General features: G+C 41.9%; 3 protein-coding genes across 22 annotated transcripts in view; 1 reads left to right on the top strand and 2 right to left on the bottom strand.

Moving 5' to 3' along the window:
- The window catches only part of MED12L (mediator complex subunit 12L), a 140,052-nt gene that overhangs the window by 24,413 nt on the left and 89,281 nt on the right, over nt 1-26,358 (top strand). For 12 of the 20 annotated variants that reach the window (XM_040567361.1, XM_040567351.1, XM_040567350.1 and 9 more), the window contains exons 11-15: nt 4,848-4,979; nt 6,118-6,244; nt 8,381-8,595; nt 9,773-9,877; nt 10,860-11,036. The exons of 1 other annotated variant lie outside the window; for it this stretch is intronic. In XM_040567361.1, coding sequence (XP_040423295.1) covers nt 4,848-4,979; nt 6,118-6,244; nt 8,381-8,595; nt 9,773-9,877; nt 10,860-11,036 — 756 coding nt within the window. The remainder of the gene's footprint in view (nt 1-4,847; nt 4,980-6,117; nt 6,245-8,380; nt 8,596-9,772; nt 9,878-10,859; nt 11,037-26,358) is intronic. 7 more of the 20 variants (XM_040567362.1, XM_040567363.1, XM_040567355.1 and 4 more) reach the window with 3 other exon arrangements.
- On the bottom strand, nt 12,280-13,803 carry GPR171 (G protein-coupled receptor 171). Its single transcript, XM_040567373.1, has one exon. The coding sequence runs from the start codon at nt 13,801-13,803 to the stop codon at nt 12,823-12,825; it is 981 nt and encodes a 326-aa protein (XP_040423307.1). The 3' UTR covers nt 12,280-12,822.
- On the bottom strand, nt 20,890-22,016 carry P2RY14 (purinergic receptor P2Y14). Its single transcript, XM_040567372.1, has one exon. The coding sequence runs from the start codon at nt 22,014-22,016 to the stop codon at nt 21,003-21,005; it is 1,014 nt and encodes a 337-aa protein (XP_040423306.1). The 3' UTR covers nt 20,890-21,002.

Raw genomic sequence — 26,358 nt, 5'->3', positions numbered from 1 at the left:
GTGACATCGCGGAGGAGCGGTTACGACAAACGACGCTGGCATTTCCCAGCGGCAGTGAGTCACGCACCTGCTCCCCTTCTTGAGGGGTTTAAAAGAAGTGAGAGGGGATGGGGGTTTCCTCCTGCTTAGTGATTTGAGCTAGTTAGCGAACGCTACGTCATACTTTCTGCCTCCGTCACAAAAAGAAATTCTGCAGTCTGAGTACCTCAGCGGTGGCCTTAGCTTGAGTAAAAGTCAAACTTTGCCTTTAATAGCAACTTTTGAGTTAATAGTAAAAGCAGGGGCTAGTGGGAAAAGAGCTCTGAGTTATAAAAAGCAGTTTTAATAATACTTTTGGCTCTCTATCTCCAAGTGTATCAGAAACAACCATGTTTAATACTTTCAGTGCTTCCCTTTATTAGTAGTTGTGCTTCTTCTTTTCTCTTTTTTTTAATGAAACAAGTGACTTTGCTCATCCTCGCCCACCTTCTGCTCTACTTATAAACTGGTGGAGGTGAGACCTTTGGTTTTCTTTGAAAGGGCTTGACTAACGACTTTCAGAAAGTTACAGCTATTTTAAGTCGTAACTATAAGACCCGGAATAGCTAAATAACAAATTTGTGAGTGAGATGTTTTCAACCACACAACTTCTATGTGCCTAAAACAGTGGGTATGGTTCTCAGGAACTGACATTTGCAGCAATAAAAAGGCTACGGGAGTACAGGCAATGCTTTAAATCCTCTCAAGCGGACTTCTGTTGGGCAGGTTGCCCAGGTTGTGAGTGAGGTGTCTAAACTTGTTGAAATCGTGCTTGGAAGGTGCGTGCTGCCAGACGTAGTTAATCTCTGCCGTCTGATGCCACCTTACAGTGTTTTTGTCTCACTAGGAATGGTGAGAGGTTTGGGAATTTTGAAGAAAGGGCCTTGTCTGTGGGGGAGTTCCCTCCTGCAGCTCAGAGTTCCAGGTCTCACCTGCCCGCGTCTGTTCTGTGCTGTCACATCATCTTGTGTCCTCCCTACAAAAAACATAATCATCAAGCAACATGTGAACTGATCTTACGGCTTTCCTGCCCCTGAAACTTTAAGGGTACAAGTGTGATCTCATTGCTGCTCTTCAAGGCAATAGTTTGAGCCCTTCTGAAATGTGGTCTGCGCTTTTCCAGGCTGGAACATCTGCAGATACAAAATTCCAAATAAGATGGATCCAGAACCTGGTTGTTATTAAGAGGTGTTACTCACTTGCATTCTTGGCGTGTGTAAATAAACATTTACAGCATCAGAGGGGAGGAAATCATGAGGTAAGCTATCGTGAGGCAGCATCAGGAGGAAGGAAGCTGAGCAGTGAAGCTGCCACACAGTGGGGCAGGAAGCGAGAGCTCCCCATGCGTGCTCAGCAGCGTCACAGGCTGCTGCGTCCCTGGCTTCTAGGAGCAGCAAACCACGATCTGTGCTCAGCAAAGCAGCGAGCACCCAACGCAGAGTTTCCAACACTGGACATTCTAACATTTTCCTTTTTGATGCAGCTGAGCTGAGGGCTGCTTAGAAAAGTCTTCACCACTGCCTGTGTGTGAGAGGCTTGCTTACTGTGAGGTTTCTTGGATAATTCTTTACATTGCAGGGACTTGATATAGCTGTAAAACATTTGTTATTTTCATTGAAGAGCAGAATGAAGTGTTTGATGGTTAGACACTTCAACTTTACTTTTCTCAGCTGCTGCACTTGTCCCATGTTCCGAGAGCTTGATGTGTGTGAATAGTTCTGGTGATTGTTTGGGCAGTATACCAAGTCTGACTGGGTTGAAATAGTTACTTGTACTCAGATAGCCTTTTTTTATTGCTGCTCATGTCAGTTCCTGAGAACCAAACCTACTGTTTTTAGGTACTTAAAAGTTGTGTGGTTGAAATTCTTAGATGGATAAACACCTCCATGTGTTCTCTGTATACATGAAACTTGAGAATCCGCACCGTGATTTTTTTAACGTGAATACTCACTTCTAGCTGTCTGACTTGTAGCAGCGTTGGACTCTGCATCTCTGAAAATGGAGTTCTGCTTTTTACAGGCATAGAATTAGGGATTCATTTTTATATTCTTGTGCTAATAAATATCAGTGTTAGCAGATGACTCACTTAGAACAAATTGACTGTATTTTCTGAACTGTAGTGCGGTCTGTCTCTTGTTGTTTGGGAAAGAAATCAGTTTGTCATTTGAAACAGGTCAGTCATTCAGCAAAATCTGATGTTCAGATAGAACAGACAAGGAATTAATCTGTACTTAATTTATGTAGACCTCAGTGCTGTCGTGACCAGAGTAATTTCATGCTATTTTCTTGTGAAGTGCACAAACATCCATCCTTTAAAATTATATTAAAAGGAATTAATAATACAGACACATTGCAGTATTATGCAAAAGTAAGAGTTCATAGCATTTCTTGAAAAAATTGAAGTAACTTCCAGCTTTACCACGAAAGGGTCAGCTTGTCCCGTGGTTTCTTGTGTTTGGGCTGTCAGATAAGTCAATTATACAATGTTTAGCCTTTTTTTAATTTAAAAAAAAAATAATTAAATAAGAATGCAACTATTGCTGGCTTAATACCTAAGACTAAATGGACAATTGAGTGCGGTGGGCGTGGTGCTCGCCGTGAGGTCCCTCCGGGGACATGCTGCTTCGAGTCGCCCGCTGTGTGGGCTCACCTGCTCGGGGCTGGTGCTCATGGTGCACTGCACAAAGGGACAGCCGTCGGCGATGGCCCGCGTGGTGGCGGAGGCCTCCTGGCCCTGCTGAGCCCTGTGCTGCGGTGGTGGCAGGCAGGCGGCACGGCCCCATGTCGTGTGGTGCTTGCTGGGGCCGTTTGGTTTGAATGGTGTTTGTGTGTGTTCTTGCATACGGTGCCTGGGTTTTCGCTTGGGTTGTTCTTAGGCTTGTTGTTGGGCTTAGCTGTAAGTGAGCCGCTCCCTCGTGCAGCGGGAGCTGGCAGCAGCGGGGGCAGTTAGCCCACCGAGCGCCAGCCCTGGTGGCTTCGCCTTGCAGCGCTAAATGCAGCTGAGTGCAGCAGTGAGGTTAGCTGGGCAACAGACTGGCACTCATGACCCACGGACACAGCGTCTGAAGGAAATACTGGTGTGTGCACAGGTACGTGTGCTTTAGTGGTTGTGTGTTGGCAGTGTTTGTGCCGCGTGTGTATTCCTTGGAGGAACAGCACCCTTGTTTCTCTCAAATGGAAAATAACTGATGGCTTTCCTCTGCTAGGATTTGACGTTTCACCAAACAACTCAAGTCATTTTTTTAGGCCAGAACAAAAACGTGTAGGATCACTGCTACAGCCATTTTACCTTCAACAGAACCCCGTGTAAGCCTCGCTTTGGAGTCTCTTGTCCCCTTCTGTGTTGCTCCAGCCCAGTGAGCTCTGACCTGCAGCATTTGTGCCCCTACCCCATTGCCTCAGCTCTCGAAGGCTTTCCTGGCCTACTTTTCTGAACAGATTTGGTCCCAGGAGCATCACCTGCTCCTCTCTCAAGAAGATAAGCTTCTCTGCCATTTCCAAGTGCAGTCCCCTGTGAGGAAGGAGGCAGGTCCTTTGCTCCTTGGGGTGCCTCAGGGTGCGTTGCAGCGCAGGCGCAGCCTCAGGGAACGGGCAGCCCTCCCAGGCAGTGTCTGCCTGAGGCACAGAAGTGCTTCTGTTGTTGGCAGAAAGGGAAAGAAGTCAGTGTGGAGATCAGACCTTTTGAAAATGCACAGTATCCATACTTCGGTTGTCAGCCGACTGCATCTAACCACAGCGGAGGTGGCATTGCTGCGTGGCTTCGCTTGGGTTGGAGAGAAGCATTCCCCTTATTCCCTCCATTTCCCCCGCCCTTGTCATTTAGTGTCTCCTGTTGGCCCATTGAAATGCGTTTCAGGAAACGTGTGTGTATATGTGTACATATATACATGTATACCCTGGTTGTTATTTGGCATATTACTGCAGTAACTTTCATTCTTAGGAGCCTGTAATTCTTAATCACTATAGAAAAAGTTTCTACTTTCTGGGGAAGCTACGTTTAGCTCTAGCCTTTCTAATGTTTATCTGTAAATGTAGTTTCCACTAATCACGGAGGAGAGGAGAAATCGCATCTATTTATTTTGCAGGTCTTTCTTATGTTCGATGTTCAGACGTAGTAGCGAGCTTGGGCAGGAGTGAGGAAGTTCAGCAGATCCAGTTCAGTAGCACACTAGAAAAATACTTCCAAAATGTAGGTAGTTAGTGGAAACAGGGATTTGATAAACACTCAATAGATACAAACATAATGTATAGCATAGCTCTTACTTGGTAAGGATGGATTTTCTAAAGACTGTTCTTAAAAGGCCTGTTAGGCATGTACAGGTCAGAAGTAAGTTGAGCTTTTTGTTTGGGAGTTTTTTGACCTTGGTTATTTGATCCTCACGCCTCCAGAGTTCGTGGGTTTGGTTTTGTTTTTTTTTTTTTGGTATGAGTTGGTGGTGTGCTATTCATGGTCTGGAAACGTGGAGGAGGTTTGGAAGAATTGTTATAAAGAAGACAAATTCTGTGTGGTTATTTTGGTTGAGAGGCTTTGTGGGATATGCTTTTCCTATTTTGCCCTTTACTGTTTTGTGAAGCAACATTATGATAAAAGACAGTTTTGATTTGAGTATCAGCAGTGTGAAAATTGGAACTTCCCTCTTTTGCTTCTAGGTTATGTTTAATTAGAAAATATGAATGAAACAACCTTGTGCATCCATTAGTAGTAAAGAAAAAAACCCAGCTTCTCTTTCCTTCCCTCAGAACACCCCTTGCTGAAAGCTGCTTGCTCATAAAGAAGCCTGTTGGACGTGTAGGTGAAATGGTTTTCTTTTTGTTCTTGCACTGAACAGGTAGCCCCAAACGACGAAGCTGTGGTAACTCTACTCTGTGAATGGGCTGTAAGCTGTAAAAGGTCTGGTAAGCACAGGGCCATGGTTGTAGCCAAACTCCTGGAGAAGAGACAAGCAGAAATTGAAGCAGAAGTAAGTTCTTTCTACTTCTAGAATAGCATAAGCAGTATGCTTAAAAAGAAAGATATTTCTAAAGAAAAATCACTTTAATCTCTACTCTTTGCAACACTAAGTTTGATTGCATTTGGAACACTGGAGATTTCGTTATCATTTACAGTTTTTGTATTCTAGATAAAATGAAAAAGCCGTCTACTTAGGTAAGAAATTACAGCCTGAGAGTGTTTTTATGCCTTTTTGTTTGAACTGTTTTACTTCTTTGAGCTACTTGTCCAAATAAATGGATGCCACAGTACCTGGAGTTCCTTGAAAAGTGGGGCATACATCTCCCCTGCACACAGGCGGGTGTGCTCCTGCTTGGAGGACTTGGGGACGGCTCCAAAACAAAGACCATTTTGAGGCAAAACTCGAGTGTAATTTTCATCTTGCGTTCTGTAGAACTGCATCCATTTTCAGGGGAAATGATAATGTTTTGCTGGAGAGGCAAAACACGACAGCGGTGTCTTTAATGTAAGCAATTACCTGTCTGTAGCGGTCCTGTTGCAGCCCGCAGAAGCTGACGATGCTTCCCTGACGTTCCAGCCCTGCGCTTCGGCGTGCACGGGGCGGTGTGTTAGCCGCAGCCTTGCTGCAGGTCCCTGGGCTTGCAGCACCCCACAGCCCTGCGCGGTGCAGCCTCTGCAGCCGGGCTGTGTGAGGCTTTCACGTCGTCCTCGCCTCACCACAAACCACTGCCGGGGGGAAGGTGCTGCTGCCTCCCTCCCCGGCACCCACTCACGGCCGAGGTGTTCGCCCTGGCTGTTGCTACGCTTCTTGTCGCTTACACGAACAAGAGGAGTTACCTTTCGTCTTCACTTCGGTCGTGGAAGTTCTGGATCTTTAATTTTGTTGTTGTTTTTATATGAAATTGTGCCATTGCAGATGATGGTACCTGTGAGAGGTATTCCTTTTCAATAAGTAATCCAAAGTGAATAAAACACTTCAGTAATAACCTGACTGGGGTAATGGGAGAAAACTGTCATTCTAGAGCAAGTCTGCATTTTATGGAGAGGTAGGAAAGAATCCCACATATAGGTGCCTCACTTGCAAATTGTGGGAATACTGGATGTGTTTGTGTGTGGATACATACTGTTTTATGTATTTAACTGTGCAGAGATGTGGTGAATCTGAAGTCCTAGATGAAAAGGAATCTCTGTCTTCAGCCTCCTTGACAGGTTCCAGTCTTCCTGTTTTTCAGAATGTCCTGCTGAGGTTTTTAGACACACAGGCTCCCTCATTATGTGAGTATTAACTAACTTGTATTCCAAAGTAGGTCAGAAATGACTGGTCTGCTCTCTGGCTGCTGAAGTTATTGTTTTGTTGTAGCAGGTGTTTCGCAGTTTCCGTGATGACCTGCTTGATTTTCTTATGTATTTATTTTTGAAATTTCCTGCCTTGTTATAGGATTTTTCTGTGATTTTTTTTTTTCTTCCACAAAAGGAAAATTGGAAGAAACAATGTTTATTTCTGTTTAGGCTGTAAAAGATTTAGGGAAATTACTTGCACTACATGCATAGTTAAGACCAAACACTTGCCTCTTTTTGACAAATCTACATTCAAAGTGACTGACTTGAATATTGTGCACAAGTGTTGAAATCAAAAGCTGTTAGGTGGCAAATAGGTGAGCTGAAAAAAAAAAAGGAATCTTTGTCCATTGTAGGTTGCTCTAAGAAATGTATTGGTCTAATAAAACCATCTGATATTGTACCTCATGTTTCTGGTATCTTAAGTACTGGAAGTTCGTGCTTTTTTTTTTTTGGTGCCCGTAAATTGAGGGGGATTTTAAGTGGTTCGAAACATGATATTGAAAACTCTCAACATCCGAAAAAGGAGAAAATTCTTAAAAATCTGTTGCAGACTCTGGAGTATTGGTGTAGCTCTATTTTCGTGTCATTGGTGACCCAAGTTTTACTAAACCATCCAAACTATTTGTGTTATTTAGACTTGTGTTTCTGATTTCCTTGTTTCAAATATGGTATCATCTTTCTTCACATGGGTAGCTCTGCGAGACAGTGTAGGGAGAATAGCTGGGGAATGTTTTCCTTGCTTGAAATATTCCTTGTTTTTTTAGAGGACTGGAATAGTTTTGTTGTGTGATACCGTTTTTATGGTGGTTGAGATTCTTTGTCTCCAAAAATGAAAAGCACGTGGCTGCTATATTTTGACTGAGGGCAAATCACTTAGTGTGCGGGTGTGTTTGTATGATGCTCTTTGTTGTGCCTTTCCATGTGGCATCTAGCACGTGTGTCTTGGTGGGCAGTTCAGGATGGGTAAGGTTTGCAGAGAAGAGTTCTAACTTAGAACTGGTGTATTCTTGGGCTTACTGTTGCAACTTCTATACTGCAGTGTAACGAGAGTTTCAACAAACATGAGAAGAAAGTGTGTTAGGGTGAAAATCAAAAGAATGTCTCTGTTTACTGTACGTGGGAGAAAGACTAATGTAGGTCTTATTGTTTATCTGTAAATTGCCTGTTAGTTTGACAACAAATGACAATTCTAAATAGAAATTGTTATATATTGAATTAATTTGAGCTTGTATTGCATAATTTGCTGTAAGTATATGTTGATGATTTAGATTTGGTAGTTTGTAGCTGGAGGTTTTTATTGCTAAATAGAGTTGTTGTGGTATAGAGCTATTTTGTGTTAACTGCGATATTGCAAACCTTCCTTTGTTATGGAACTAGTAAAATTAAATATAGCTGTGACAAATGAAAACTTAATTTAAAAATTGTATTTCTCTAGACTTTGCTTTGTCATTGGCAAAATAACATGCAATTCTTTTAACAAGCCTTTTCCTGATGTGTGTGAACACACTTATTAGTTAAAATAAAGTAACCAGAATAAATTCTTTGAAAATACTTTAAAAACTTTTGTATTAGGAATACAAAAGCACTGTAGACAAGACAGTAATATTTACCCTAGTAATAACATTTTGGAGAAGTACAGTCACTGGGTTGTCTGTTATAATCCAAAGCTTCACAGTAAACTTAATTTTTCTGCGCACAAGGAACATTCTTGCCCTCTTTCCCCCCTTTTTCTTTTCACTTACTTCAAAGGCAAATCAAATAAATAGCAGAACATTGTGCTTAACTGCGGACATGCCCAGCTGCAGTATGTGGATAGTGTAGGATGTTCTGGCATCCACTGCTGTCTGAGGTCCATTGTGTGTCTTGAGCAAACGTGCAGGTTGTATGTCACTAGATGGGAAGTGATTCATTCTGCGGAGGCAAAGATAAATTTGTCCAGGATCCCTGAGACATTTTTATCAGGCCTCTAGAACTTTAAAATGAATTTGCTGGGGTTTGTGAGTTGGGTAGCTGAGAAACAGATACTTATATGTTGAAATTACAGTCCATTTTTTTTTGGTTTTGGAATAGCTGACCCAAATAGTGATCATGAGAAGACAGAGTTTGTGAATTTGGTGCTGCTGTTTTCTGAATTCACTCGACATGATGTTTTCTCCCATGATGCGTACATGTGCACTTTAATATCCCGTGGAGACTTGTCAGTCACTGCAACTGCTAGATCACGTTCACCTAATGGGGAAACTGTGGATGAACACTATTCTAAGGATCATGACATGAAAATGGAGGTAACGCTTCATGTTATTTCCCCCATGTTTGGTACTCAGTTTCATAAAATGTAGGTTTTTCACTAAAGCGTTAGTATTTCAGATGTGAGTTTTTGGTGTTTTTTTCTTTCTTTACTTTTTTTTTTTTAAATCTATCTCTTTATCTCTTTCTCACTGTGAGAAGACTGAAAGTGATTTGTCGGCTTCACTTTTGTATGTAACTTAAGTATTGCAGTTTTGGCGCTAATGTGCTGAGCAGTCAGTTCTCTGGTGATCTGAATAACTCATGACAAACAAAAAGGTGTAATGTGGGCTTCTGAACTTACCAGTGGAAAAACTTATTTGGAGGTATGCTTTAATGAAGAGTAGAGACAGCTTTAAGCAGGTGGAGTCAGCAGTAAGCCTGGGGTACGCCCCACTGCCCTGTGTCGCACGGGATGTGATGGCACAGTGCAGCTATGAACAGTTCACAGCCCCGTAGTCTACTTGCAGATATCAGGAGCGTACTGTGTGCTGAACAGCCATGAACTGACGACCATAAAGTGAAACCTCATGACTCCAACATGCACAGTCCATGTGTAATCCTGAGTCTTCCATCAGATGAGCAGTTCTTAATCTTTTCTAAAATGAGTCGAAGAGGAAGGTGACTTTAAAATCCAGTCCATGGACCACATTTGTACTTGTATGATAAGATGCAGCCTGTTGTTCTGCTGCACAGTCCTTGTGGAGCTTGTGGCCAGCTAAAGTGTTCTCTCATTTATTTTTCATTTCACGTGTACATCTCTTATGAAGGTCTCATGGCCAAATTTGTGCTAAGATGTAGGGGGTTTCTCCAAGTTGCTTTTCATATTACAACAAAATAGCAAATAAATTTGGGGCAGGTACAAGAGTCCACCTCCTGTTCTATAGGTATCCCTGGGAGCAGAACTGCACGCGGGGGTATACTGTGAAGTTTTGTTCCCCCCTTCAGCTCCTGGTCTTTTCTATCCCCTTGTGGATTTAGGCTTGAGATTGAAATTCACTTTTGTGAATTAAGGTTTTCATAAATATTTACAAGTAGTTACCTGAAATCTTCCTACCATCAGTACTTTTTCCTTGATTCTTAAATAGGTGGAATGCTTGCGTTTACCTGTGATCAGTTGAATAGGTCTTCAATAAAATGTAACTGATGCTTGTTTTTCTCTCCGACAATTATTAGGATCATAGTATTATGGAACATATGGGCATTGACTCAGGAACCACTAGTATTTTTGATGATGTAGACAAGAGTGACTTTAAGGCAGATTTTGGTTCGGAATTTCCAGTAGGTTTAACTTTCAACTTTCTGCATGCCTTCGATGCCTGTGTCTGCTGCTTGCTGTTGTCACTAAGAATGCCTCTCTGTGCCCCTAGCACCACCTCGCTTCTTCCATCAACAGCCAGTGTCATTTGGAGCCAGTGCCTGATACATTCTGTCGGTGCATGACCTTTTTTCTGTACATCTCTGCTGTGTGACAACTGCGTTGCTTTGCTGTGCATCCCCTAGCTGTCCACAGCTAGGGGCTTTCCTCTGCCCCCCAGCATATTCAGAGTGCTATGTGGTACAGTTAAGCATGAACAAATATGCAGATATACCCTCTTCTTTGACATTGAGGGGCCCCAATTGATACCTTTTGCTTTTCAAGTGACTATTCTGTCTTTGCTCTGTCTTCCAAGTCTGTTTCCCCCTCTTCTTTTCCTAACTGTTAGCCTGATTGTGGATTACTCTTGAATCTCCTAGTTTCTTCCTTTGGACTGGTCCTCGTTCTGCATCGCATGGACTCCTGTGCCCAGACCTATTGGTGCAGATCCACTTGCAGGATATTGGGACCCCTGTTTCTGCCTGACATCTGTCATATTGATGGCTTCAAGCATATCCATGCCTGCCTACAATGTGTCTTGTCTTCTGTCACCTCCCACTTCACCCTTCTCATTACGTTCCCTCGATCACTGGACTGTCTCATCGCGTTTTCCATGTCACAACAGCATAAGTGTGGAAATTGCTCTGAATTGTAATGCTGTCTTTTCCTGACTGAATACTGCTAGTTTAAAACTTGTCTAGCAACAATGAGATATGCATAGAGATATGACATATACGTATCTGATTACATTTCAGGCTAGAATACTGTTTCCCTTTCTTTGTCTGTCTTTGAAAAAACAGTCAGATATTTGTAAAGTAAATGAGAACAAAATTGTATCTCTGGAATTGATGAATTTCGAAAGTTAGAGGTTACACTTATCTTAAATGTTTGTTTTACATGACTTAGATTTTTTCTCCGATGCCTGGGGAGTCTTGTGAGAATATGAACTCTTCTTTAGACAGAAGAATTTCAGTTACCAGTGAGAAGTCAGTGAAGAGGGAAAGACTCAGAGAACTGATTTTTCCATCCAATTATGACCTCCTTCGCCATTTGCAATACGCAACGCATTTCCCTATACCACTGGTGAGTGTATTCTCTTTGTGCATGTAACGGTACTGCCTGATGTGATGGCAAAGTGTTTAAAGAAAGAACAACTCACTGCGTAGAGAGCTGAGTGACCTTTGTCTGAAGGCGCCCAGCTGGCTCACAGGAGGCTATTTCTGCCTGTGTGCACAAGTTGTATACTGCAGGATGGCTTTAGTACAGCATACAGGCATCTTTATTTTATCCAGAGGATGTTAACTGGAAAAATGCGTAAGAGGCATAATAATATATGCTGACTTACTAGAGTAAGGAGACAAGTACCACATTGCAAACACCATGTTCCAGGGTTTAATGAAACTTTGCTAAAAAGAAAATTTGATAGTTGGACAAATGGATTAATAGCAGCTTATCTGAAAGGAGTAGTTCTGGAATGTGAGGGGTGGAATGGTGTTATTTCCTCCCACCCGCTCCCTGTTGTTTGCAGTATGGATTTTTGTCTGCTGCTGTTATTCTGTTTGTGAGCTGTTGGGAACTGAAGGAAGCCCCATGATTAACATTCCAGATACCAAACCCTTATTTGGTTGTTTTTTATTTATCCATTTTTTGATTTTTGTCATGTTTTCTACTCCGCTGGAAAAAGGGCCCAAATACTGAAGAAGCCTGGATCTAGAGTGTATCTACTTGGTGGTGATGATGATGATTATTTTGAAACAACAATGATAACTTCTTAACAGTATTAAATCCTACAAGTAAAGGAAGTGTCAGCTGAGTGTATGATATGATACAGATTTCTTTGCTCTAATTTTCCTCCTCTACAGAGTTTGGGTTCTGAGTTATTGCACATAAATTGTTGTTAGGAGAATATTGAATGAGATGTTTCTGTTAAGGCCGGTTTCGAGTGCTTGCTTAAAGTTTAATTTATATTTTGCACATTTTAAGGATTTGAAAAATGTAAATTGATTGTTTTTGTTTCTGAAATATTTTTGGTTTACAGATGAAGCTAATCCAGGTAGTTATGCTTTGCCTATGTAAACTGATTTTTGACTTTAATTATTGACTATTTTATATATGAGTTATTTTGAAAGTGTTTGTAAAATACATTATTAATACACTTAGTTGCTGCCTTATACATTTTCATAAATACAACAAGCTAAGAGATCACTGTATATTTATACTTACTTTTTAATCTTCATTTTAAAATTTCCTTGAATTTTCTGTAATAACGCGTTGTTAGCTTTTTTTTCATATTCATTGGAGTAGGAGCAAAGGAAGGCAGTGGAAGTTGATAAGAACAAGAACTTTATTTATGAAAACTGCAGGTGAAATTTAAGCGAATACAGTATTTTCTAAACAGTTCAGCTTAAAATTGCTTTCTAGAATAAGTAATACTCTTTAAAATGCTTTTAGGTTAATTTTATCTATGAAGAGCTGTGCAGGTAATGAACTCCTTTTTAAAAAAAAGTCTTTACTTCATTGCACCAAGTCATTTAATATAGCATGCAATATTTTACGTAGGGTGAGTTCAGGTGTTTACTGTAAATAATTAGAATGTATATTTGAGTATGAAAAAAATATTCTGAAGTGTTGCTGATTCTTCATAGGTTGTCACTGGTACATTGAAATATTTCTGAAAAGCAGTGTCAAATGTTCTGCTAGTTCAGACCTACCATGTGAATGTATAACAAAGCAATTAGTACTGTCATTCAAGTTTTTTCCTTCTGCTTGGGCTTATGATTCAACAATAATGTTGTTGACCCTAGTAGCCATGCTTCTAATTGCACAATCGCTGTTTATATCCTGTATTTGCACACAGTTTCCATGTAGTTCAGAATCCGTATGTCTGCACCTGCTGTTTGTTTCTGTGTTCTGGCTCTTCATCTGTGAAAGCCTTTGTCTCTTTGGGTGCTATGAAAGTCTCAGTAACTTTCAATTTGAATGAATTGGAAAGGTGATAATACAGAATAGGGTCAAAACAGAGGTTTGATACTGCAAACAGCAAGGTAGATTCTTTTGCTTGAAAGAGTGTTTGCTTCAGAGAGCAGTTGGTTATGGCATCATTCTGGCTCAAAGTGTAGGGAATGCGAACGATGTGGTATGGAACAAAACACAGTATGTAGCCTGCTGTTACAAGCAATATGTTGATCAGGGCCTTCTTCACATTCGCGTAACTCTCACTGTATTTGTTTCTGTAGAGTTGTCTAACAACAAGGAAATTGGAAATCAGTATCACAGCTGAAAAGTTCAGGAATATTGCTGTACATACAAAATTTGTAAACACGTGCCAGTCTCTTCCAAATTTTGTTTTGAAATCAATGCACCCTGCATTAGGCCTTTCTTCAATGGTTTTTATTGGAATAGCCATGTTAGGCACTGTTATAAGGAGAACCATTGTCCATACAACTGCAGACAACATCTTGGCAAATCCAGGCTCTTGAATGCGGTAGATCTTACAACTGTGCATTAGCTGAAGGCAACGGTCCATGCTTACAAATCCCAAGAATATAATTGATAAATACATGTTCAGGTAGATGAAACAGGCTGTAACTTGACAATGGAATATTCTCAGTTTCCAGGATGCAACTCCTAGGTCAACAATTATCTTCACTGGCAATGCCAAAGTCAACAGAAAGTCTGCCGTTAAGAGGTTAGTTAAGTAGATGCTCATACACTTCTGTTTTTGACCTTTTTGTGTGAATGCCCATAGTGCAAAACAACTCCCCAGAAAACCCATTAGAAAAATTAAGTAGTAAAAATAGGTAAAAGGTTCCATTTCTGTCTTGATATAGCATTGTGAAACGTTTGACATGGTAAACTTCTTGTGCGCGTTGGTTTTGCTGTCAGGAGATATCAAGAACCTACAAAAAAACCAAGAAGACGTCAACTTTTCCTGACCAACAGTAGTAGTTATCTGAGGATTTTGCTTGAATAATTTCATGAAAAAAAATGCAATCAGGAAGAAATATTTTTCTCACTATTCATGCTACTTCACAGACATTTAAGAGAGCTTTGTTCTCGTTGGAAATGTCTAGAAATGTATGAGGATTTGTTCATGACAGCATATAGACTTTTGAGAAACGTTTTCACAAGAGCAGTCTTTCAGGTTGTATGCTTAGTTCAAAAAAATACAAAAAGAAAGCTTCTCATCTGTTTATGCATCTAATTAATAATCATTGCTGTAACCTTTGTAACTCTGGAACAGTTTAAACTACATCTAAAACTAGTGATGTTTGTAGCAGTCTCACTCTCACTAAAAAAAAGTGTATCAGGAGTTTTGAAGTTAATGTACTGTCAAACCGATATGCAGAGGTGTCAGCCAGATGACCAAACTGTTCTCATCAGTTCTAAGTTTTTGCCAATTACTGTCCCTCTTTCTACTTGAACAGAGGATAAATTAATTGCATATTTTAATGAGACCTTTAGTAAAGCTTATTAGAAAGAAGCAGCTACTAAATAATTTTATCAACCTCATTTTTAGGCTCAGTAGAAATTATTGGGAAGAAAAGTAGAAAATTATGGTGGTATTTTTTTAAACTAAATCTACTACTTCCCAGCCAAGTTTTGTTTTGACTTGCTCTGCCGTCTGAGTGCTGCACAGAATGTCAGCTGGGATGGAGGTATGTTTGTTAGAATTTCCTGGAACGAAGAACAATGCATTTATGTCTTACATAGCCTAAAACTGCAACACTTTTTATTTCACTGTATTGTTTCAGATATTAATATACAAGTGAACTACTGCATCTGCATATTTATTTTCTGCTGTAAAATACGTATCCAGATGTATGGTAATTTCTGTTACAGTTCACATAAATGCAAATGGTTACAAATACTCCAGTGGTTTAAAATGGAGGAAAAAAGTAGTTTGTGTCTTGTAATTAGCTTTCTGCAGGTGGCCTCTATTGTCCTAAAACCCGTAACAGAATCGTGTGAAGTTTTGGTGTGCGCAGCGTAGGTGAGGGGCAGGCAGCGCTCTCTGGCCCGCTGGGCTTGCTGCTGTGCTCCCATGCTGGGGTCTCCTGTGCTCGTGGTGCGGCCTCCGCCAGGCTCGGGGGTGGCATCGTGCCTGCCGACGGGCAGCCCAGCGGGCTGAACCCCGAAACGGGGCTGGAATTTGAGCCTGCAGGCGTACAGCATGGCCGCTGCCAAGTAATGCTGCCTGCAGGTGGAGCACAGGCTGGAGAGCTGAGTGCTCGAACCTGACTTTCGATGCGTTTGGCACAGTTGATATCAAGCTGTATATTTACATAGACCTAGGGAGACTGGAACAAAGACTGAAAGCACATACCTGTCTTACTGCTCTCTGGGGTCTCCGGAGCATCAGGCTATTAATGCTCGGTGTCTCTCTGCGACTGTTTGCTCATAGTCCAATAGCATGTTAATCTTTTCCCCTCGCTGCCTCTACTGGTGTTTTTTGAATGCGTCTGTGGTTTTTAAATGTGCTGATTGACGCAATTAAAACCAGCATTCAAATAGCTAAACCACGTGGAAGTTACCTAGAAGAGAGGTGCCAGAAAGACGTAAGTGTTCGTGGAACAACCCAAGGGTGCCTTTGTTGCTTCCTTTCCCTAGCGCAGGCGTCGGAGGCTGGGCTCACGCCGGCAGCAGGCGGCAGATCCCCGGCCCGGGGACGTGACCGGGTGCTGTGCCGAGAGCGGTGGCAGAAGGGTGCTGCGGGAGGAGCTGGGCAGGCGCAGCGGTGTGACCGGGGGTGTGGAGAGCCGCAGTTCGGAGTGTGCTTTTGCGGCTTTTGGAGTGTAAGGAAGATGGTCACAGTTGCTTTCTGTCTGCATCAGAGAGCTGATACGGATGGTGAATAGTCCCTTAAACTTGTTGATGTCTGCAGACCTGAAGGCAGTGAAATTTTCGGTCTTCTGCTAACTTCAAGTCTGAAACTTTAAATGTCTGTGTGTTCGCTTTATGTACGGGTGACGAGACATTTATGGTTGGGTCTGCCTCAGCATGTGGACTCTTTCCTGTAGTCCTTAAAACTGCCTCAGGGTACAGATTGGTCCCAGGTTCTTGAACTGGGACTTTAGATGTGTGACACCCTATGGACTCCATCTTTTCTTTAAAAAAACAACAAAACCCTCTCTTTCCTTCTAATATATAAGACTTAGACTTAAAATCTATGGGCAATCAGGGATAGAAGCATATGGTTTTTGCAGTGTCATTGGTCCTCATTCATAATTTTCTTGAATGAAAATCCAAGCTTTGGAAATCTCATGCGTGTTTTTTCTAGAGTTGTAACCTAATTTACAGATTTAACAGCGTGTAAGGATTATTTCTGTTAAAAATTAAAATTCTGAACCTTTGGACATTTGCCAGACACAATTAAAATAAATAAAATAAAAATAGCACAGTGGGGATATATAGGGAAAATGCTTGTAGTTTACCCCCTTCCTTCCCTTTTTTTCTTTTCTTTAAACCAAGCTAGGAGGGCTGAGGTACTGACAACAATACTGAAAAAGCAACATTAGCAGTCTGTTGTAGTTGAGAATCCACAGGAATTTACAAGTCATGTACCACAGCCTTGTGAAAAAACAAGTTAAGAATGTCTGGTTTTAGGTTTAGTCATAAGATGAAAGTTCAGACCATATTTGTTGAGATGTTTGCAAAGCTTCATAATCTGGAATGATCCTATGTTCAGTTTTGAGCAAATGTGAACTAATTTTATGGTGTTATGCTCACCATGCAAAGCCAATCTTTGCATAGTTTTATTTATTTTTAACTTGAAATGCAGGATTCAATCTTTTTTTTTTTTAAATCAGGTCAAACATCACTCAAAAATGGTCTACGCTTCCAACACAAGCATTTCCAGAGGAGAGGAAACATGAGAACATGAGACTACCGAGTTGTAATTATTTATACTGCTAATTGTTTCATCCTATCCCCCTGTCTATATATCTAATGTAGAAGACCATTGTAGTTTGTAAATTACGGATGCAGGTGGTAGATTTTGCTGTAATTAAGGTTGCTGAGCACTTATCATAAGTCAGAAAAAACGGGCTTAAGCTTTGCTGAATTTTTGACTTTGGGTTTGAAATCTTCCATGATGAATGCTTAGGCTGACCCCTAGGGATTGGAAGGGTGGTGCAAAGAAAGGATGGGGTGCTGGCATGAGCGGGATCTCTGCCAAAATGGTTAATCAATTCTGAGGAAAAAGGAAAAATAACTAAACATGGAAAAAAATCAAAAAAATCTGGTGACCTATAAAAACATTAGGTGCCTTGTGTTTCGAACTGGACGCACTTACGTGAGTGATCCTGGCATCGGGATTACTTCTGACACGTCTCCACCTTCTGTGTACTCAGCTACAGAAGACTTTTTTGGAGGCTTTCTGGGGCTCAGCTGCAATAACTGCTATTTTCTCTCCTGAGCACACACCATTGCACGTGCGGCCGGGCCGTGTGCCTGCCTCTGCAGGGAGCCGGGCAGCGTGGGTCCCTCTGCTGGTCCCCGCCGTGGGTGGCAGCGTCTCGCTGTCTTCTGAGGCTGTGCAGCAGGGACAGGCGCGAGGGAAGAGCCCGCTCCTGGTCAGAGGGGCAGTGCTGGAGAAAGGCGTCTAAAGACCTAGGCGTGGTCTAGGAAGCATGGTTACAGGGGCGATGGAGAGAGACCGGTGGAGGTGCCTCTGAAGAGCTCGGGCTAGCTCCTCGAGGAGCGGGCCTGCTGGCCGATGCACGGGGTGGGGAGAGGCTGGGAGAAAGGGAAGGATACGAGAGTAGCTGGGGCGGATGGGGAATGAGTCTGAATGTACCCCTGAGCCCTTCTGCCTTCGCCAGGCTTGTTTTTTTTGACTGCGTAATACTGTGTCGCTAGCACTGTGCCGGGGCGGTGTGGTGAGGCACTGACAAACACTGCGCCCAGCCAGACCGCAGCACCTCGTGTGACATCCCTTTCCCGAGGGCTGGCTCGGGTTGGTTCCCCTGATGGTCCACCAGGAGATGCTGCCCCGCGCTTTCTCCTCCCCGTGCGGTGGGCAGCCGGGGGTGGTTACAGCACGCTCCTTGGAGAAGGGCCTGGTGAGACTCACCTGCCGCTGCGCTTCTCCGCGGTGCTTCGCATTAGCGTTTGTGAATCGCTCAGACATCTGAGGCTTTAAAACCAAGAGAAGTGGTTGTACAAACGGGCAAGTCCAGCATATTCTCTTACAGTTTTTCGTGGCTTTCATTGGCAGATTAGAAATTTTTATTCCATTACAGTGTCTGTGTTGTATATGAAAATATAACTGATCTTAAATTCTGAGCAGAAATACCTATTTCTGATTAAGAAAAAAAATTGTATTTTTATTTAAATGCACAAAGATCTGTTCCGTGTAGTGTGTCACGGATCCCTATGGGGATCAGAGCATTGTTTGGCACGCGGCGTTGTGAGACCTCCAGGTATTAGGGGTAGGCAACCACAAGCAGTACCTCCAAATGTCCTGGGGATGAACTTCAGCAGCAGCCACGAAGACACAGGTGCTATGAAATGTCAAGTAGCTCCATAGCCTCCATTTAGCCTTCTGTCAATTAGCGTGATTTAGTTCTGTTTGAACAGAGCTTTACAAACATGCAGTGCCCTGAAGTGATGATTATTAGATGTGCTAATGAAGAGAATCATAGAATCAAGAATATCATAGAGTCATTAAGGTTGGAAAAGACCTTCAAGGTCATCTGGTCCAACCATCACCCTGCCACCAATGTCACCCACTAAACCATGTCCCCATGCTCCATGTCCAGCCTTTCCTTGAACACCCGCAGGGGTGACTCCACCACCTCCCTGGGCAACCCGTCCCAATGTCTGACCGCTCTTTCTGAGAAGAAATGTCTCCTCATTTCCAACCTGAACCTCCCCTGGCACAACTTGAGGCCATTCCCCCTAGTCCTATTGCTAGTTACCTGTGAGAAGAGGCCAACCCCATAAAAGATGATCTTATCTTTTTAACAACAATTACAGTTTTGGAAGTTCAGTGTCTGTTAAAGAGTCACTTTGAGTTGTTACTCACAAGGTGTTGGGTTACAGTAGGATCAGTGTTCACAAGTGTTTTCTGACTAGTGCAGTTATTGGAGGGAGGGGTTTTTGTTTTGTTTTTCAAATGAATCAAAAGCTTGAAATTTAGTATCGCTTTTGAAAAGATGTATTGGTCAGCATACTTTCACCTGGATTCCTGTATGCAAATTTTTGTCATTCTGATATCAGTAAACTGGTGGGCTGAGGAGAAAATTCCCCAATATAAATTATTTTTTCAAAGTTTCGAAAGTAATAAAAATGTTTATACAAATATGTATTGTGGGCATGGTTTTCATCTCTGTATGCCACAGTACTGTATGTAGGGACATATGTATATATGTAGGCACATAAAGCCAAATATTTTTTCAATAAATAACAAAAAATCACCCACAAATCAAATGATTCCCTTCCCTTGCAGGATATTTTCCTTGCTTGGAGGGAAGAGCCTGCAAAGTTTTAGTTTGATGTGTATCAGAGAGCTCTAAAGGAACCATACAGGTAATCTTTTATGTATTTTCTTTAAAGAAAACAAACAAACAAGAAAAAAACAGACACAGCCCTCTTCTGTAGTCCCTAAGCACCAGTTCAGGCTGTGGGTTGCTGCAGGCCCCTGCAGTGGGACGTGCTCCTGCATCACCCTGAGACATTACCTGTTAGGACTAAAATGAAACATAGATGCAGAAAGGTGTAGCACTTGTTATTTTTGTTCCTATAACTTCTTTGTTAAGCAAAATGAGAGCATCCAGCTCCTGGAGTCATTGCCTTTTGTGGATATTTCCAGCATTGCTGTGTTTTTCCTGTATGATGGTAAAATCAATCAACACAAGTGGCTGGGCTGAAAAATACTGCTAAAAATGAGATTACAGTTATACATAGAAGGTTGGGGGCTTTCAGCTCTTACCTTTGTACAGAGAGGAGTGTTTTACCATAGTGCCAGAAGCTTAGGAAAAACAGCCACCATTCTTTCTGGATTTAAATGTGCTGCCTTACAGTTCCTAGGTGGCTGTACGTGTGTGTTTTCAAACTGCTCCTTAACCTCCTGCAGCAGCACAGGCGGGAGTTACTAAAATCTCAGTCAATTACTAAAATCTCAGTCAATTGGGCATGAACACTTTTGGTGCACACCATGTTATTTCAAAAAAGCCCTAAAGAATATGGTACAGTGTAGCTGTGCTTGCTAGTTTATAGAAGGAATACTTCTTAAACACCTTCTTGTACTGAACATTGCCTTTTAGAGAAGTTCTCTGACTTCTTGATGTCTAGGAGTGACAACTAGTCATGTTGTTTAATTCACGAGATTTATAGAATGCTTCCCCTAAGAAAGCCAACATAGTTTTATAAATTTTAAGTTGTTTTTCAGGCTCTGTGCAGATTGTTGAGGATTTGATCACTGTATTTAAAACAACAACAACAACAAAAAGTTTTTTTTTTTTTTTTCCTTGGCAGTTGTTGGAAGGTACCATAGCTTTGCTCTGTGAGCTGGTGAATACCCACAGAACTTCCCCTCAGGATCTCGGTACTCTTCAGCTGGCTGGTAGAGGCCAAGTCAGAGAGGGGTTATGCTCAGCTTTTCGTGTTGCTTTGGAGCAGTCTGCTCCAGTCGATGTGGGACAATGTCGTTCCCAGGCCCTTCAGGCTGTTTTCCTGCTATGCATGTGTGTCGTGCCTGGCTTCACGAGAAACAGAAGATCAATTTGATGATTAGGATGTTGGATAATCCTTTCTGAGAACTGTGGACTGGAGGCCCAGAATGTTTTGTTCCAGTTATTCCTCTCTTTTTTTGAGATCAAGATAGGTCATATCACACCATAATGCAATCATAGCATCAGCTGAAATAGCACATAGTAAATATACTGATAGCATGCAAAAATCTTTTTATAGAGAGAAATGCCACTTGGTATTTTACTCAGAAACATTTTTTTCTGTTTTATTGCTGTTTCTCATCTGTTCAGTTTCTTTCTGAGACATTGCGTTCTTGAGTAACTTTCAAGCGTGCGTTATTTTACAGACCTAAACTTACAGAATATTCACACTTTCCTGAAGTGTATTTGATCTTCTAGATTTAGAAATGTCAACCTCACGTGAAGTTTTCAGCTTCAGGTGCAGTTTTTGATACAGCTTTTCTCTAAAAGGTAGGCAGAGGAAAAAATAAATAATGGGATCAAGGCACACGTTTGCAGCAGACAACACAAGAGTAAACTCCTTTGCATAGAACAGAGTTGTTTGTGACTGGCAGTTGAACTGTGAGCTAGTTTGACTTAAAGTGTATGGTATTCTGCAGAAGTGATATGGTACAAAGCAAATGACAAATACAAACATGATACTGAATATATTACGACTGGTTTTTCTCTTGGTAATGTCTGAGTTCCTTCTGAATTTTTTATAGGAGCTATATATTTTTTTTGATATTGAAGTGTAAAAAATGATTAGTAGAAGAAAAACAATCCAGAAAATCCCTGTGCAAATGTAACTTGACACCTTGTGCCACTGTCTGCCAAGCTCGCTTTTAAGACCAATACATTTTCTGGAATAATTTGCTTTAGAGACTTCAGTAGTTAAAATCATATTTGGAAGGGTTATAAACATAAACAATAACCATATGATTATAGAGATAACCTTACTGTAGTTAACCGTGTGAACAAAGGAGGTGAATAAAGGTTTTACAATTTTATAGTATCTGTCAAAACCTATGAGGCCAAAAAATGTTATTCCAATATACATGTTTGTATAAAAAACAACTGCAGAGTATCTGCACACAAACATGTTGAGCTGTGGATGTGCAATTTCTGAATCAGCAAGAATTTTGAAAGGAAACGTCAAGCTCATTAGGAGATCAGCAACAACAATGTTTTTGAGATAGACAATAAAGCTCTTCTCGCTAGAAACGTATAGAAAGATCCATGCTGCCACACTGTTCAGCAGGAATCCTACTATGAAAATTAAACAGTAGACCAGGGGAATGACTGTCTTAGTTATTACAGTGTCGTAACTGCAGTTGTTTCCCGAGGAGTTTGTGCTGGAGTTGAACATCTTACAATATCTTTGTTCCTAGAAGCAGAGGAAAGATTATCTTAGTAAGATAAAACCGTGATGTGCTTTCCATTAATTAGTATGAGATTTCTACTCTTGTTTCAAAGTAAACTTGGCATACTTCTGAGAAATCACATTTTCATTTCCAAGGGGGATGCATAGTAAGTATTTTCCAAGTGATTCAGTCTCACTTTTGGATGATATTCAAGGGCATGCTGCTGTTCTGAAAATCCGTTTGTTTTTAGATTGGACTTGAGTCCGTTGTCTTCGAGTCCTGTACCCTCCTTTTTTTTGTGTGTGTGAGGAACTAGAAACGGGGCTGAGCCACAATGGTTTAGTGACTCTAAGTGCATCACATTAAACCTTAAGGACCAGCATGTATTTTTAGCACTGGTTTAACCAGGAAACATGTGAGGGATATAAATATTCCTTGTACAAGTGTTCTGTTTTGTATACAGTCATGGTAAACATGCTTCTGTTAGCCGAGACTGGGAATAAGTAGTATATGCCAATGTTTTCTAATGCTCACTTGAAGGAAAGCCTTATGTGCAGCTAGCACAGTTTGCTTTAAACTTTTACTTTTAGTAGCACAACGTACAGGAGTCTGTGTATCAGCATGAAATAAAAGCTAGAACTGTGCTCCCAAGTCATTCAGACTTAAATTTTAGATGATCCCCATGAAGGCTCTGAGAAATCAAATCTGCTGTCTGCTTTTCTTCGACAGAAGGCTTAGGGGGATGGATTACCCTCTGTAGGAAAGGCTGAACAAATACAGATATATTGCTGCTTCATTGGCAAATGAAAACTACGGCAACTGGAAACCACATGCCGCAGAGCTGGATGGAAAAAAAAAGGGGGGAAAAAGCCCAGCCTGCCTGTTAGAAAATAAGTGTTTTTAATGTTGCCACAATTCACAGTCAGTGGCTGTTGCCTCTGTGTAGCAGGTCGGAACCTGCATTCAACTTTGCAGTAACTGGAAATGGGAACTCTGTTTCACATAGGTAAAATTGTTTCATTTGGTATATTGTTTTGTGTATCTCGTTTGAAGGTGCTATGAAGGCTGACAAGCTTAGTTGCTGGTTTGGAACTTGCTTTCCAAGTGGAATAATGGAGCATGAATTAACATTATTCACACCCAGAGCCTTCAGTTAATCTCTACCTGGTTGTTCTCCTGTAAGGAGACCTGCAGTCCTATCTTTCAGTTTAAGCTCTAGTTGTTGAGGGATTTGCTTCTGTTTGATTGGGTTTTTAACGGGAAAAGATGGTGTGGCCAGTGGGTGGTGAAATAAAACTGCCAGGTGAACAGGTGTGTAGGATTATGAGATGATAATGGGTAAGGTTTGGGGTGGTACTGCTGGAAGTAGGAGGATCTCTGCTTCTCCCTCTCCGTCCTCAGTCAGCTGGAAAGCGCCAATAACAAATGGCATTTTTATTTAAGGTGTTAACATACTGTAGTTGAAAGCTGTTCTCTTCCCACTGCTGTGTGCAGTGTGTGTGTACTCTTTGTCCTGTAAGGCTGCCCAGGCAGGACCTTCTCTGCATGTGGTGTGCTCAGAAGTTCTTCCTGATCTGTAGGGCTTCCTAAACAAAGTATATGGAGGTGGGTTGTTTTACGCTTGGACCTGGTAGTAGCGGACGTTAAATGACTTGGGAAGTCCATGAATTATTCCTTGCACTGAGGCATCATACTACAAAGGATAATTTCAGGAGCGTGTGATTAAAGATGTGGTAATTACAACTGTGTAAGTGCACTGTCTCTAGCACCATGGAGGAAACCCTAGACAAATTTCAATTTTGGTGCCAGCACATTTGTCAACTGTCCATGGTTAAAAAAAAAAAGGCCAAGGCAGACTTTGTAAATCTTTCAGTATCAATGATATATCCTTACCTTTCTTGATTTCACTGCTGTGGTGGTTTTTGTTAAGGTATTAAGGGTCTAGAGAGCCTTCCATTCGCAGGCACAGAGCCTCTCCTCTTGCTGGGTGAGCTGTGTGAAACAGGACAAGACGGTGGTTAGAGCTGTGTGCGCTGCCAGGTAGGACAGCGTAACCCTGGGGTGCTGGGGGCTTCCCCAGTGCCACTCCTGTTTAGCCTACCTAGGGATAAGTACTGCGGGGGAGTCCTGGGTCTTTCAGCAGGACTTCACCATTTGTTAGGGACAGAGCCACAGAGGTAGCAGCCGTGTTCAACCTGGAGCCCACCGCTGTGTGGGTAAGATCGGGGCCTCTTGTCCCTCTCACGTGCATCATGTCATTTGTATTCATGATAAAACGTATCTGCCCTTGTTGTCACCTGGTCAGACACGTAGCTCTTTGTGAAAGGCCTTGTCCCTACTTGCTCTCTGAAGGCACCTGGCTGCGCTCCCCAGAGGACCGGAGCTGCTGGGCACACGGTGGGTCCATGGGATGCCATCTCCTGCCGCAGGAGGTCATTGAACTGGTGCGGTCCTCCAAATCAGAAAGTTCTTTGGGGTTTTCTTAAGACACATGACATGCCAGTCCCGATGTTACTGCCGGGGTTTCTATACTGTCTGTCCCAAGTGCTGTCTGCTTTTTCCTCCTGTATGCATCTCATCCCCAAGCCCTACACAGTCACTCCTTCTGTCAGTGTCCCTGCTTAGCATCGCCAAGCACCGTAGTCCCTTGACTGACCTGGTGGACAGGATCTCACCCTAACCCTTAACCACCAGCTCTGTCTGCAGCCCTTTGCCTTGCACAGGACAGCAGCAGTCCTAGCCTGGACTTTTTTTCCTCCTCATTTCTACCTGAAGAGAGCAGCCAAGATGCTCAGATTGAGAGAAACTGGCTGTATCTTGTAGCCAGTCAAATGTTATTTCAACAAAAAAAAACACACATGGAATAAAGCCACGACATCTTTTGTGACATCTCTTTTTTGGGATTATATTGCTCCTGGCGGCGTGTATTCTTTTGGTTGGCTATATAATTCTTGAGGGGAAGAAAGAATAAATAGAATTTAACTTATTCGTGTAACACGACGTACATAAAACCTTATGAATTTATGATTCTGTGTCTGTGTTTCTCATTCCTTGTGTCTGCAAAAACAATCCCCAAGTTTGTACGTTCAGTGCATTCCCAACATTTCCTGCCAGTGACTGGGCAGAGAGGAGTCCCATTAGCATCCTTCAAAGTACGCAGTGTTGCAGTAGAAAGTCTTGACTTTTTTTTTTGTTACAGTTGTAAGTGAATTCTCATTTCAAGATGGATGTAAAACAACTGTTTCTAAACCTGACACAGAACTGAGTACTGAGCATTTGTTCAGTTTATTCCTCCCTTCTTTTCCTCCCCATCTTCTCACCATTTAGAAAAAGAAAAAAAAAAAAGTGGGCTGACATTTTCAGGTGACCTAGTGATGAGGAAAATAAAGTAACTTGTTATTTCCAGGTTAGATCAAAGCAACTTAATCTGCTGTACCAGCCTGGAAAGAGGGCAGTGGGGATGAGTTACGTGACCGGGGGACTTGCGGAGGTGCTGAGCGTGCTGAGCACGCTGAGCACCCTGCCCTGCAGCTGGGCTTGGCTCTGGGGCTCAGCGCTCCCGAAGACCGCGGCGTTCCAGCTGCCTGAGCCGTGCTCCGTGCACTGCCTTCCACGGGTGGCTTCTGGGGAGCTCGGAGACAACTTCAGCAAAGAACTTGCTGTTGTTAACGTGTCAGGAGATGGTGCACCACGTAAAATGGTTCCTTTAATGCAGACAGCATTTGGCATTGACATCATTTTATAACAGGTTTTCCTGACCAAAATTTTTTCAGACAATTAGATCATATGTTATGTTTTCTCAGCATTTATGATTAATTTCTGGTGTTCTGAAGGACAAAGCCAGTGAGGAGAGCCAACTGGTATAAAGAGCCGTTGTAGATAAGATCGTTTATTTTCTTGTTAAAATAGCAAGCTTTTGAAGGGCAACGTGAGCTTGTTTGGTTGCAGGGTGAGGACACTCGAGGGGAGAATTTCAGTCTTGCAAAAACTGCTAGTAATTGTTTCATTTCTTCTTACTGTCCAGGGGTCCCTGTGCTACTTTTTATGTATGAAATTTAACAGCCTCATTTTCCTGATGAGAAGTTGAAATTTTCATTCTGTTTTCATTTCTGATTTTTAGACAAGGCTCTAAACTATTCTAAGAACGCAGTCTTTTATCTTTGAAAGATTAGAGCCTACATCGGTGTCTGATCCCTGATATTCACACTGAAACCTGGGCAATGCTTTGAGCTGTTTTGTATATGGAATCATTTTCAGATCTAACCCAAATATTCCAGGCTTTTTAATTAAGCCTTACAAAAAAATCTCCAAATCCTTCCTGTCTCCCATCAGTTAAATATTTGAATT

The sequence above is a fragment of the Cygnus olor genome, chromosome 9 (assembly GCF_009769625.2).
Source record: "Cygnus olor isolate bCygOlo1 chromosome 9, bCygOlo1.pri.v2, whole genome shotgun sequence".
NCBI lineage: Eukaryota > Metazoa > Chordata > Aves > Anseriformes > Anatidae > Cygnus > Cygnus olor.
Note: the sequence above shows the minus strand (reverse complement) of the source record. Positions and strands in the feature narration are given on the sequence as shown.